The 15,387-nt window shown below is 45.8% G+C and overlaps 1 protein-coding gene across 2 annotated transcripts in view; it reads left to right on the top strand.

The window, feature by feature from the left end:
• The window catches only part of LOC126108546 (uncharacterized), a 122,287-nt gene extending 107,715 nt beyond the window's left edge, over positions 1–14,572 (top strand). For both annotated transcript variants that reach the window (XM_049913834.1, XM_049913833.1), the window contains exon 4: positions 14,347–14,572. In XM_049913834.1, coding sequence (XP_049769791.1) covers positions 14,347–14,358 — 12 coding nt within the window. In that variant the 3' untranslated portion in view covers positions 14,359–14,572. The remainder of the gene's footprint in view (positions 1–14,346) is intronic.
• The last annotated feature ends 815 nt before the right edge of the window (positions 14,573–15,387 follow it).

The raw sequence follows: 15,387 nt of genomic DNA, 5'->3' as shown, positions 1-15,387 counted from the left end.
ACACACATTTAGAAAAAATTGTGAAGTGTGTCTCTTGCCTTGAAGTTGAGGATTCAGAGTGGTCTATTGTATATAAACACATCTGTATTTTGTATTGTAGTATGTCAATTTTTTATTCACTCAATCCAATATTTATAACAATGAACAACATTTATAAACCGATGCCTTAGTTAAAATACATAAACCATTTTGAAAGTTCTAATTTTTCGTCAGTAAACTTATTTAATACCTCTCGCCGAACCCCCCCCCCCCTCCCTTAGGCATCCAAGTTAGAAGAAAAGGCTTCGGTGTGTTAGGGTTAATGCAGTAAATGCTCAAAATGATGTCCGTCGACCTCAGTGCATTTGGCAATACGTGTAACGACATTCCTCTCAACAGCGAGTAGTTCGCCTTCCGTAATGTTCGCACATGCATTGACAATGCCCTGACGCATGTTGTCAGGCGTTGTCGGTGGATCACGATAGCAAATAGCCTTCAACTTTCCCAACAGAAAGAAATCCGGGGACGTCAGATCCGGTGAACGTGCGGGCCACGGTATGGTGCTTCGACGATCAATCCACCTGTCACGAAATATGCTATTCAATACCGCTTCAACCGCACGCGAGCTATGTGCCGGACATCCATCATGTTGGAAGTACATCGCCATTCTGTCATGCAGTGAAACATCTTGTAGTAACATCGGTAGAACACTACGTAGGAAACAAGCATACATTGCAATATTTAGATTGCAATCGATAAAATGGGGGGCAATTATCCTTCCTCCCATAGTGCCGCAGCATACATTAACCCGCCAACATCGCTGATGTTCCACTTGTGGATTTTCCGTTGCCCAGTAGTGCATATTATGCCGCTTTACGTTACCGCTGTTGGTGAATGACACTTCGTTGCTAAATAGAACGTGTGCAAAAAATCTGTCATCGTCCCGTAATTTCTCTTGTGCCCAGTGGCAGAACTGTACACGACGTTCAAAGTCGTCGCCATGCAATTCCTGGTGCATAGAAATATGGTACGGGTGCAATCGAAGTTGATCTAGGATTCTCAACACCGACGTTTCTGAGATTCCCTATTCTCGCGCAATTTGTCTGCTACAGATCTGCGGATTAGCCGCGACAGCAGCTGAAACACCTACTTGGGCATCATCATTTGTTGCAGGTCGTGGTTGACGTTTCACATGTGGCTGAACACTTCCTGTTTCCTTACATAACGTAACTATCCGGCGAACGGTCCGGACACTTGGATGATGTCGTCCAGGATACCAAGCAGCATACGTAGCACACGCCCGTTGGGCATTTTGATCACAATAGCCATTCATCAACACAATAACGACCTTTTCCGCAATTGGTAAACGGACATTTTAACACGGGTAATCTATCACGAAGCAAATACCGTTCGCACTGGGGGAATGTTACGTGATACCACGTACTTATACGTTGGTGACTATTACAGCGCCATCTATCACAAAGCGAAAAAAGTGGTCCAAATAAAACATTCATATTTCCTTACGTACTACACGAATATGTAATAAAAAATGGGGGTTCCTTTTTTTTAAAAAAAAACGCAACTGATATCCGTTTGACGTGTGGCAGCGCCATCTTGCGGGGCAACCATAGCGCCACCTGGTTTTCCCCTTCAAGCTAGACGAGTTTCGTTCTTTGCAGTTTTTTCGTTTGACGCTTCTTTCGTGAGATATTTGGCCCGGTCACGATCAATGGACCACCCTGTATAAAGGCAACAGGTGTGTGGTGCAGTTGTTAGATCTGCTACTGCTCGGGCCGGCCGCTGTGGCCGAGCGGTCCTAGGCGCTTCAGTCCGGAACTGCGCTGCTGCTACGATCGCAGGTTCGAATCCTGCCTCGGGCACGGATGTCTGTCACGTCCTTAGGTTGGTTAGGTGTGAGTAGTTTCAAAGTCTCGGGGACTGATGACCTGCGATGTTAAGTCCCATAGTGCTTAGAGCCATTTGAACCATTTTTTTTTGTTACCGCTGCTGCAATGGCAGGTTATCGAGATTTAAGTGAGTCTGGACGTGGTGGTACAGCTGCCACGCAAGCGACGGGGCACGGCATCCCCGAGGCAGCGATGAAGTGGGGATTTTCCCGTACGACCATTCCACGAGTGTACTGTGAATATCAGGAATCCGGTAAAAGATGGAATTTCCGACATCGCTGTGACGGGAAAAAGATCCTGCAAGAACAGGACCGACAACGACTCAAGAAAATCGTTCGAAGCGACAGAGGAACAGCCCTTCCGCAGATTTCAGTGCTGGGCCGTCAACAAGTGTCAGTGTGCGTACCATTCGACAAAACATCATCGATACGGGCTTTCGGAGCCGAAGATCCACTCGCGTACGCTCGATGACTGCACGACAGGAAGCTTTACGCCTCGCCTGGGCCCGTCAACGCCGACAATTGACAGTCGATGACTGGAAACGTGTTCCCTGGTCGGACGAGTGTCGTTTCGAGTTGTGTAGAGCGGATGGACGTGTACAGGTGTGAGGACAACCTCGCGAGTCTGTAGACCCTTCACGTCAGCAGGGGACTGTGCAACCCGGTGGAGGCTGTGGCAGCAGTGACCGATCCGACAACGGCGCCACACATAGGCGGCGCCCTGTTCTGCCTGTTCACATATCTCTGCATTCGAATACGCGTGCCTGTACCAGTTTCTTTGGCGCTTCAGTGTATAATATATGAGAGCAAGTTTACCATGTCGGTGGCGCTCAAACTCAGAAAGGAGTCGTAGTGTGACCGAGGGAGTTATACGGTGTGGTAGCCCTCTGTCCCCCATCCGTGAAGAAAGGCGTGTCTTCGAAGATCTAATAATTTCCAGAACATTCCGGAGTATTCGAGAACATTCCACAACATTCGAGAGTATTCGAGAGCATTGTACAACATTCCACCCTGTTCCGGAATATTCTGGAATGTTCGGGAACAGTCTGGAACATCCCGGTCTGTTCGAAAATGTTGGGGAGCATCCCAGAGCCTTGTGGAACAATCCAGAACACACTCGAGTGTTGTAGAATGTTCTGGAATTCACCACTGATGGTGGCACCCATCGGTAGGCGTGCATAAAGCCAGACCCGTCGTCGGTTCGAGCAACAGTTTATTGTCAGTGACGAAGGGAGGAAACGAAAAAGTGGTGCAGTGAGAGAATGAAGAGAAACAGTCTTCAGTGGGTAGCCAGAATGATACCTTGACAGGGTATAACCGCTCCTCAGTGACAATCAAAAGGAAACTTGCAGCGCTATCGTGGACTGGATCTACAGCTACATCTACATCTACATCCATACTCCGCAAGCCACCTAACGGTGTGTGGCGGAGGTTACCTCGAGTACCTCTATCGGTTCTCCCTTCTATTCCAGTCTCGTATTGTTCGTGGAAAGAAGGATTGTCGGTATGCCTCTGTGTGGGCTCTAATCTCTCTGATTTTATCCTCACGGTCCCTTCGCGAGATATACGTAGGAGGGAGCAATACACTGCTCGACTCCTCGGTGAAGGTATGTTCTCGAAACTTCGCCAAAAGCCCGTAACGAGCTACTGAGCGTCTCTCCTGCAGAGTCTTCCACTGGAGTTCATCTATCATCTCCGTAACGCTTTCGCGATTACTAAATGGTCCTGTAACGAAGCGCGCTGCTCTCCGTTGGATCTTGTCTATCTCTTCCATCAACCCTATCTGGTACGGATCCCACACTGCTGAGCAGTATTCAAGCAGTGGGCGAACAAGCGTGCTGTAACCTACTTCCTTTGTTTTCGGACTGCATTTCCTTAGGATTCTTCCAATGAATCTCAGTCTGGCATCTGCTTTACCGACGATCAACTTTATATGGCCATTCGAAATTAAATCACTCCTAATGCGTACTCCCAGATAATTTACGGAATTAACTGCTTCCAGTTGCTGGCCTGCTATATTGTACCTAAAGGATAAGGGATGTTTCTTCCTATGTATTTCCAGCACATTACACTTGTCTACACTGAGATTCAATTGCCAATCCCTGCAGCATGCGTCAAATCGTTGCAGATCCTGCTGCATTTCAGTACAATTTTCCGTTGTTACAGCATCTAGATATACCACAGCATCACCCGCAAAAAGCCTCAGTGAACTTCCGATGTCATCCACAAGGTGATTTAATGTATATTGTGAACAGCAACGGTCCTACGACACTCCCCTGCGGCACACCTGAAATCACTCTTACTTCGGAAGACTTCTCTCCATTGAGAATAACATGCTGCGTTCTGTCATCTACGAACTCTTCAATCCAATCACACAATTGGTCTGATAGACCGTATGCTGTTACTTTGTTCATTAAACGACTGTGGGGAACTGTATCAAACGCCTTGCGGAAGTCAAGAAACACGGTATGTACCTGCGAAGCCGTGTCTACGGCCCTCTGAGTCTCGTGGACGAATAGCGCGAGCTGGGTTTCTCACGACCGTCTTTTTCGAAACCCATGCTGACTGCAACAGAGTAGATTTCTAGTCTCCATAAAAGTCATTGTACTGGAACATAATACGTGTTCCAAAATTCTGCAAATCGTAGACGTTAGAGATATGGGTCTATAGTTCTGCAGATCTGTTCGGCGTCCCTTCTTGAAAACGGGGATGACCTGTGCCCTTTTCCAACCCAACAACAACAACACCGGCCGAGTTACTCACCTGCACGCACCAGGCGGCGCCGCCAAAGCGTCTCCAGCAGATCCGTCGCCGGCGGAGATGCGGGATGAGCGAAGCGCCGGCGTCGCCAGACACTGCCGCCACCCTTACGGAAGGAGGGCAGACTGCCCATTTCGCCCTACAACTACCGTCGAACGTAGCCGAAGTCGATTCCCGGCATGTAAAACCTCAAGAGCATCTGGACGGGTAGAAGCTATAAACCGAGCTAATACTGTCTTCTGGGACGAATGCACAACGGCATATGGAAAAAAAATCACGCTAAAACATGGACAGAACATTGAGAGAACTGCGAGGAAAGTCATATTCTCGGGAGATTTCCGACGAACACTTCGAGTTATCCCCACGTCAGCGCCAGCAGACGAGGTCAGTGCATGCAGAAAGTCTGTGGGCACACGTACAAATACTGCGACTAACAAAAGATATGAGAGCTAAACCAGCGAAAGACGAAACAACAGTACAGCTTGCACAGTTTTACAAATAGACCTGTGCCCTTTTCCAGTCCTTTGGAACGCTACGCTCTTCTAGATCTCTAGAAGGGACGTCGAACAGATGTGCAGAACTGTAGACCTATATCTCTAACGTCGATGAGTGGTAGAATTTTGGAACACGTATTGTGTTCGAGTATAATGACTTTTCTGGAGACCAGAAATCTACTCTGTAGAAATCAGCATGGGTTCCGAAAAAGACGATGGTCTGAAACCCAGCGTCCACGAGACTCAGAGAGCCATAGACACGGCTTCGCAGGTAGATGCCGTGGTTCTTGACTTCCGCAAGGCGTTCGATACAGTTTCCCATAGTCATTTAATGAACAAAGTAAGAGCATATGGACTATCAGACCAATTGTGTGATTGGATTGAAGAGTTCCTAGATAACAGAACGCAGCATGTCATTCTCAATGGAGAGAGATGTCTTCCGAAGTAAGAGTGATTTCAGGTGTGCCGCAGGGGAGTGTCGTAGGACCGTTGCTATTCACAATATACATATATGACCTTGTGGATGACATCGGAAGTTCACTGAGGCTTTTTGCGGATGATGCTATGGTGTATCGAGAGGTTGTAACAACGGAAAATTGTACTGAAATGCAGGAGAATCTGCAACGAATTGACGCACGGTGGAGGGAATGGCAATTGAATCTCAATGTAGACAAGTGTAATGTGCTGCCAATACATAGACAGAAAGATCCCATATCATTTAGCTACAATATAGCAGGTCAGCAACTGGAAGCAGTTAATTCCATAAATTGTCTGGGAGTACGCATTAGGAGTGATTTAAAATGGAATGATCATATAAAGTTGATCGTCGGTAAAGCAGATGCCAGACTGAGATTCATTGGAAGAATCCTAAGGAAATGCAACCCAATGACAAAGGAAGTAGGTTGCAGTACGCTTGTTCGCCCACTGCTCGAATAGTGCTCAGCAGTGTGGGATCCGTACTAGATAGGGTCGATAGACGAGATAGAGAAGATCCGACGGACAGCAGCGCGCTTCGTTACAGGATCATTCAGTAATCGCGAAAGCGTTACGGAGATGATAGATAAACTCCAGTGGAAGACTCTGCAGGAGAGACGCTCAGTAGCTCTGTACGGGCTTTTGTTGAAGTTTCGAGAACATACCTTCACCGAGGAGTCAAGCAGTATATTGCTCCCTCCTACGTATATCTCGCGAAGAGACCGTGAGGATAAAATCAGAGAGATTAGAGCCCACACAGAGGCATATCTACACTTTCTTTCCACAAACAATACGAAACTGGAATAGAAGGTAGAACCGATAGATGTACTCAAGGTACCCTCCGCCACACACCATCAGGTGGCTTTCGGAGTATGGATGTAGATGTAGATGAATGTGATTACGCTGCCTTACACTTAAAACTGCATCTCGGATCAAACTATTCAGAAGTCTCAACTCACCAAAACTTTGTATTGGAACGAGAGTGTTCGTCGAACAGCTATCGAACAACCTCACCGAAGCCGGACTTGTGACTGGGTAGTACCAAGGACACACTATTTATTCTCACAACACCACTGGTCTCTACTGAACTGCTTTCCAATTTAAAAGCCTGCAATTTCCAGCCAAAATAGCCTACAGTTTTACAATTAACAAAGCGCGAGGACAAATTTTAAAGTAAGCGTTGGCTTCCGCGGCCGTTGTCATCTTCAGTAGAATTCTTCAGGGTATCAGACCGCATCGTCATAATTTAAAATGCGCCAACGTTTCGGCCAGCGTTGCAGCTAGCCTTCATCAGGGCCTTACTTTAAACTCAGTCTAACGTAAGACCCTGATGAAGGCTAGCTGCAACGCTGGCCGAAACGTTGGCGCATTTTAAATTATGACGATGCGGTCTGATACCCTGAAGAATTCTATTGAAAATTTTTAAGTATTGAAGCTTGAACCTCATGAAGACTGCTGCTTCTCTCACGGTAAACTATACGTAGCTTGCTCTCTAGATGGAAATTCGAAAAATTTGTGCATATATATCGTGGATTACAAAATGAAAAATGTTGTTTATAATCAAGTATAGTAAATAGTTAGGATATCGTCTCAACAGATTTTTTTTACCTCTTATGCATTAACAAGTACTGTAAATAGAATATGTTTTCAATGTTTTTTTTACATGGTTTAAAATTTATCTTTTTATTCCAACTACCGCACAATTTCGTCTCAACTCTCTGAGCGAAGCTGGGTAATCCAGCTGGTTCTTTATATATTTTTAACAGTAACATCACCAAAACCAAAATTTTTTCAAGTTAAAAGTGTAATTTTATGCGAAAATCTGTGCGCGTACTAAAAATCTAATTTCAGCTGATAAAATCTGGAAGTGATTTCATAATATTCATTGTGTGTTCGATGGATTTACACTTGTAGATGATCAGGAAGCAGATATACTCGATTTGGCTCGCGTGACCTACCGGTAAGCGAGAGTACGCATACCGGGCCGCCATCTTGGCTCGGCCGGGCTGGTTTCGGGCGGTTTTCGCGACGCATCTCCGCGTCAGCTGGGTCGCCGGGGATTTGATTGTCTCGCGAAAGTATCGAGTGAGATTCTTGCGAGTTTATTAATATTTTCGATCTGTGGACTTAAAGAGTACTGATTCGTCAGGGGACGATTCCGAACTTTGAAATTTTACCGCCGACGCAGAGTGTGGATTCCGACTTGTGATTTTTGCCAGTCAGCACCTGAGGACTTTAACTCGAATCTGAACCGAGCTGGACTCGGAATTTTTCGAGGATTTGGAGTAAGTTCGGACCTAGGTGGGATGCTGCCTGGCTGTACATTCATCCTTGGAAGTTGATTAAAGTTGCTGCTGCGAGGCACACGGAAAATAAATAAGACAATTTCGTGAAACTCTAACCCTTGCAAGCTGTGAACTATAAATGGCGCGGCAAAAAAGTGTATACACACTTTGAAGCGTCATAGAAAATTTATTCCCCGTTCTACAATGTTAAATTTCTGGAAATGGAAAGCTTAAAGTCCAATTGGAAAAATAAATGTACTTTGCAAATGTGATTAATGTTCAAACTGGTGGCCTTCAGCATCAGTACACTTCTGAGTACGAGTCACCACTGATTCCGTACATCGTACTAAAGTGTCCAATGAGATTTGTGCGCACACCGCCTGAATCTCATTCCAAAGTGTGTCCAGGTTACGCGGTGTACGTTTGTACGCCTCATCTTTCACTGTGCCCCGTAAGAAGAAATCCAGCGGCGTGAGGTCTGGAGAGCGTGCAGGAAACTCGCTGGGTCCCCTGCGTCCTACCCACCGGCCTGGCACATTGTGATCCAGGTACGCTCGTAACGTCCCTACGATAGTGCGGTGGGGCGCCATCTTGTTGGAAACACAACTCATCATTACCGTATAATGCACGAATGGCAGGTAATACGGTGTCGGTAAGCATTGTTAGGTACGTTTCTCCAGTAACAGTACCTTCAAAGCGGAAAGGCCCAATGAGTCCCCTTGCAGACAAACCACGCCACACATTTACACCTGGCAAATTCACAGCCTTTTCGACTGTAATGTGAGGATTATCTTCAGCCCAGTACACACAATTGTGCATATTGAGAGTTCCACTGAGTTTGAATTGGGCTTCATCCGACCAAATTATGCTACCCGTAAATCCCGGTTCACGTCTCACCATCTCCTGAACGCATTAACAAAATTCCAACCTTCGATGTGGATCGTCGTCACTTAGCTGTTGCACCAGCCACACGAAACTTGCCTTTCTTCAGAATGCGTAGCACACTACTAGCACTTACATTACTCTCACGTGCCGCTTGCTTCGGCGATTTTTCAGGCGAACGCTGAAACAGTTCACAGACCGCAGTTGTGGGGAATCGTCACTTGTAGCTGTACGGGGTCACCCTGATCGACCTTTATGCACATCACACACTGTTCCACGATTTTCGAATTTGTCTCGTAGACGTGTAATCGTTAACCTTGAAGGTGGTTCCGTACCATACTCACTCCTCCACCGTCTTCGAACCGCAGCTACACTCTCAAACTTCCAGCACCACTTAATTATCTGCTTCCGTGCTTCAAAGCTCAAGCGCACGTGCGCCATGTTGCAGTTACTTCCTTGCCACTGCTGCCACCTGTTGAAGAAACATAACATACGAGAAATAAATTGTCTGTGGCAGTTCAAAGTGTGTACACATTTTTTTGACGCACCCTGTATTACACGAATGCCAGAGTGCATTCTGTAGAATAATTTGGACTAATGCGACGAGTGAATGGCTGATACCTAGCAGTTCAGATATTTAACCTTGTAGAACGGGAAATAAATAGTCTGTGGCAGTTCAAAGTGTGTACACATTTTTCTGACGCACCCTGTATTACACGAATGCCAGAGTGCATTCTGTAGAATAATTTGGGCTAATGTGACGAGTGAATGGCTGATAACTAGCAGTTCAGACAGGCAGACTTTAGAAAAATCAAACCCTCCACTGTTGCCGGCAATGGTGCGCTACTGACCAAAACTTTGATAAACAGACGATTTGCACAGTAGTGCTGGGGGCCACGAGCTGGTCACTGACTTTCCAGCGACACGTGCTCAGTCCGGCACTTCAACCTGACACTGACTTTCCAGCGACACGTGCTCAGTCCGGCACTTCAGCCTGACACTGACTTTCCAGCGACACGTGCTCAGTCCGGCACTTCAGCCTGACACTGACTTTCCAGCGACACGTGCTCAGTCCGGCACTTCAGCCTGACACTGACTTTCCAGCGACACGTGCTCAGTCCGGCACTTCAGCCTGACACTGACTTTCCAGCGACACGTGCTCAGTCCGGCACTTCAGCCTGACACTGACTTTCCAGCGACACGTGCTCAGTCCGGCACTTCAGCCTGACACTGACTTTCCAGCGACACGTGCTCAGTCCGGCACTTCAGCCTGACACTGACTTTCCAGCGACACGTGCTCAGTCCGGCACTTCAGCCTGACACTGACTTTCCAGCGACACGTGCTCAGTCCGGCACTTCAGCCTGACACTGACTTTCCAGCGACACGTGCTCTGTCCGGCACTTCAGCCTGACACTGACTTTCCAGCGACACGTGCTCAGTCCGGCACTTCAGCCTCGCGCTTACGTTTCCAAGTTGGCCAGCGTGCGCAGGTATTAGTGGGTGCTGCAGTAGTGAGATGCACAGTCCAAGTGCCAAAGTGTTAACGTCATCCGTAAAAACAGTGTTGATGTTTCTCTTCTCTGCGGAGTTTGACTCCTGATATATATTTTTTTCCTTTGTGTGCTTCCACCCTTTAACAATCTTTCTTATACTCGTCCGTTTCCTTCCCTCCTGACTGCGCCTTCTCAGCATGTCCGTCACGCAACATCAGGCGACATGTCTGCTGCGTGTTGTTCTCAGCAACGTGACTTTGTATCTTCAGTTCCGATATCTTTATTGCGTTGCATTCTTAGACCAGAGTGGGTGATGATATACATCATCATCATCATCATCATCATCATTTAAGACTGATTATGCCTTTCAGCGTTCAGTCTGGAGCATAGCCCCCCTTATACAGTTCCTCCATGATCCCATATTCAGTGCTAACATTGGTGCCTCTTCTGATGTTAAACCTATTACTTCAAAATCATTCTTAACCGAATCCAGGTACCTTCTCCTCGGTCTGCCCCGACTCCTCCTACCCTCTACTGCTGAATCCACGAGTCTCTTGGGTAACCTAGCTTCTCCCATGCGTGTAACATGACCCCACCATCTAAGCCTGTTCGCCCTGACTGCTACATCTATAGAGTTCATTCCCAGTTTTTCTTTGATTTCCTCATTGTGGACACCCTCCTGCTATTGTTCCCATCTACTAGTACCTGCAATCATCCTAGCTACTTTCATATCCGTAACCCCAACCTTGTTGATAAGGTAACCTGAATCCACCCAGCTTTCGCTCCCATACAACAAAGTTGCTCGAAAGATTGAACGGTGCACAGATAGCTTAGTCTTGGTACTGACTTCCTTCTTGCAGAAGAGAGTAGATCGTAGCTGAGCGCTCACTGCATTAGCTTTGCTACACCTCGCTTCCAGTTCTTTCACTATGTTGCCATCCTGCGAGAATATGCATCCTAAGTACTTGAAACCGTCCACCTGTTCTAACTCTGTTCCTCCTATTTGGCACTCTATCCGTTTATATTTCTTTCCCACTGAGATTACTTTCGTTTTGGAGATGCTAATCTTCATACCATAGTCCTTACATTTCTCATCTAGCTCTGAAATATTACTTTGCAAACTTCCAATCGAATCTGCCATCACAACTAAGTCATCCGCATATGCAAGACTGCTTATTTTGTGTTCACATATCTTAATCTCACCCAGCCAGTCTATTGTTTTCAACGTATGATCCATAAATAATATGAACAACAGTGGAGACAGGTTGCAGCCTTGTCTTACCCCTGAAACTACTCTGAACCGTGAACTCAATTTACCGTCAACTCTAACTGCTGCCTGAGTATCCATGTAAAGACCTTTAATTGCTTGCAAACGTTTGCCTCCTATTCCATAATCTTGTAGAACAGACAATAACTCCCTCCTAGGAACCCGGTCATATGCCTTTTCTAGATCTATAAAGCATAGATACAATTCCCTGTTCCACTCATAACACTTCTCCATTATTTGCCGTAAGCTAAAGATCTGGTCTTGACAACCTCTAAGAGGCCTAAACCCACACTGATTTTCATCCAATTGGTCCTCAACTAATACTCGCACTTTCCTTTCAACAATACCTGAAGGTATTGTTGAAAGGAAAGTGCGAGTATTAGTTGAGGATACACAGGACATAAAATCCCGTCTAGGGGCTGAGATCGTTTTTATGTCAATAATTGGCAACCAGTGCTGTACAATAGCAATAAAGTCACGGGATGTTCAATTGACTCTTTTATTAGAACATGTTACGCGCTTCGGTATTACACCCGTCTTCAGACATATGTTACCAGAAAGTACAAAACATAAGTGAACAGCACACTCAACACGTCTCAACGTTACAGAAAATAGGATCTGGTCATACGAGATACATACCACAAACTTGAACTCCTTCCTAACCAACCAGGCGTGCAGCCTCAACAACTCAAAGAAAGTGTCCGACAACATACGACTACAGCTGAGACACGAGCAGTCCTGAAGCAGAGCGTAAACTGACGCATGCGTTCACATGCCATTTAATAATAATACACTCAACATATAACATCTAACAGGGTCTACACTACTGGCCATTAAAATTGCTGCACCAAGATGAAATGCAGATGACAAACTGGTATTCATTGGGCAAGTATATTATACTAGAACTGACATGTGATTACATTTTCACGCAATTTGGGTGCATAGATCCTGAAAAATCAGTACCCTGAACAACCACCTCTGGCCGTAGTAACGGCCTCGATACGCCTGGGCATTGAGTCAAACTGAGCTCGGATGGCGTGTACAGGTACAGCTGCCCGTGCAGCTTCAACACGATACCATAGTTCATCGAGAGTAGTGACTGGCGTATTGTGACGAGCCAGTTGCTCGGCCACCATTGACCAGACGTTTTCAGTTGGTGAGAGATCTGGAGAATGTGCTGGCCAGGGCAGCAGTCGAACATTTTCTGTATCCAGAAAGGCCCATACAGGACCTGCAACATGCGGTCGTGCATTATCCTGCTGAAATGTAGGGTTTCGCAGGGATCGAATGAAGAGTAGAGCCAAGGGTCGTAACAAATCTGAAATGTAACGTCCACTGTTCAAAGTGCCGTCAATGCGAACAAGAGGTGACCGAGACGTGTAACCGATGGCACCCTATACCATCACGCCGGGTGATACGCCAGTACGGCGATGACGAATACACGCTTCCAATTTGCGTTCACCGCGATGTCGGCAAACACGGATGCGACCATCATGATGCTGTAAACAGAACCTGGATTCATCCGAAAAAAATGATGGTTTGCCATTCGTGCACCCAGGTTCGTCGTTGATTACACCATCGCAGGCGCTCCTGTCTGTGATGCAGCGTCAAGGGTTACCGTAGCCACGGTCTCCGAGCTGATGGTCCGCGCTGCTGCAAACGTCATCGAACTGCTCGTACAGATGGTTGTTGTCTTGCAAACGTCCCCATCTGTTGACTCAGGGATCGAGACGTGGGTGCACGAAATGTTACAGCTGTGCGGATAAGATGCCTGTCATCTCGACTGCTAGTGATACGAGGCCGTCGGCATCCAGCATGACGTTACGTATTACCCTCCTGAACCCACCGATTCCATATTATGCCAACAGTTATTCGATCTCGACCGATGCGAGCAGCAATGTCTCGATACGATAAACCGCAATCGCGATAGGCTACAATCCGACCTTTATCCAAGTCTGAAATGCGATAGTACGCATTTCTTCTCCTTACACGAGGCATCACAAAAACGTTTCACCAGGCAACGCCGGTCAACTGCTGTTTGTGTATGAGAAATCGGTTGGAAACTTTCCTCACGTCAGCACGTTGTAGGTGTCGCCACCGGCGCTAACCTTGTGTGAATGCTCTTAGAAGCTAATCATTTGCATACCACAGCATCTTCTTCCTGTCGCTTAAATTTCGCGTCTGTAGCACGTGGTGTAGCAATTTTAATGACCAGTAGTGTAATTAGGACTAGCAACCGGACAGTCATATGTTATTCGACACTTTCTTGGAGTTGTACGCCTGGTTGGTTAGGAAGGAGTTGAAGTTTGTGGTATGTAACTCACATGACCAGATCTCATTTTCTGTAACGCTGAGACGTGTCGAGTGTGCTGTTCGATTATTTTTGTACTTTTCTTGTAACATGTGTCTGAAGATGGGTGTAATCCCGAAACGCGCAACATGTTCTAATAAAAGAGTCAATTGAACATCTCGTGACTTTATTGCGATTGTACAGCATTGGTTGCCAATTACCAATAGAGTGGATGACACATATGAAAGCATAGCACTATGACACATTTACAATTCCCTCTACATTACAAATTATAAAACGCAACTGAAGTAAGGCGGGACTCGCACTGTATTGCTGTGCTGTTGTGATGTGTGTTGCAGTATTGGTCGTGCACAATGTTGTTGTGTTGTGTGTTGCAGTTGTGGTCGTGCACAATGTGGTTGTGTTGTGTGTTGCAGTTGTGGTCGTGCACAATGTTGTTGTGTTGTGTGTTGCAGTTGTGGTCGTGCACAATGTTGTTGTGTTGTGTGTTGCAGTTGTGGTCGTGAACAACAGGCCCCTCCTGACCTCGCCCTGAACGCCGGAGCGGAGAGAAGACGCAACGGCAACGGCGACGACCGCAACGTTCTTACGTGTGTTCTTATAAGCAACTCTGACTGATTCTCACTTTGCGATGTGTCAGTGAAACGAAAGTCTTGTTTCATACATAAAATCTAGAGGTGTATATATTGAAGTAATTTTAATAAAGAAAGAAATACCGTCGATTGCCTTATGTTTCTGTAGCATATGAAAAACTTTGCAAATTTCACCTGAACCGTGTTACATAAACAAAAGAGTATTTGATATTTTGTATCTCGTTAAATGCAAGTTTTTTTTTAAAAAAAAAAATCATGAGTATGGCGAACGTAGCTTCTTGTAACAGTGACCTTATTTACAGTTTTCAGTTTTTTTTTCTTTTTTTTGCGCAACTGGTGTTGAAATACTGACTTGCGTCCTGGAGTACACCTGTACAAATCCTCAAAGCTTTTTCCCAATAACACAATGTGACCCGGCCGTATATTCCAGAATGTTCAGAGTGCCAGTAAACGCTGCCAATGCAGAGCTTTTGCATCGTGTACAATCTGACGTAATATCCCAATGGCTTCATCTTTGTTAACTCTCTAAGGAAATATACGATAGTGAGTGTATCGGACGATTCACACGAAATCACAAAAAAATGAAAATTTCTTTCCTCAAAAATAAAGTGGACGTAAAAAAAGGAAGTGAACGAAAACCGTACTTCCGAGTAATAAACCTATTGCTTGGTTTTCAGCACATAATACAATAGACGTCTTGGAACAACTGTGGTTTTCAAAAACCTCATACCAGCATTCATTCAAAACATAAAATTTAAACTCAGGCACACTCACAAAAGAGGAAAAATGTCATACAACAATGACATGAGTACGTGCATTGCTGATTATTGTGGTCGTGAATATCTTCCAAACGGCTCACAAAATTCGCAACTGTCCCTAAACATTCAACTCTATATTCCGAATGAAATTTACGTGTCTTCGCAAAAAATAGGAATATCTACC

Source organism: Schistocerca cancellata, chromosome 11, assembly GCF_023864275.1.
Source record: "Schistocerca cancellata isolate TAMUIC-IGC-003103 chromosome 11, iqSchCanc2.1, whole genome shotgun sequence".
NCBI lineage: Eukaryota > Metazoa > Arthropoda > Insecta > Orthoptera > Acrididae > Schistocerca > Schistocerca cancellata.
Note: the sequence above shows the minus strand (reverse complement) of the source record. Positions and strands in the feature narration are given on the sequence as shown.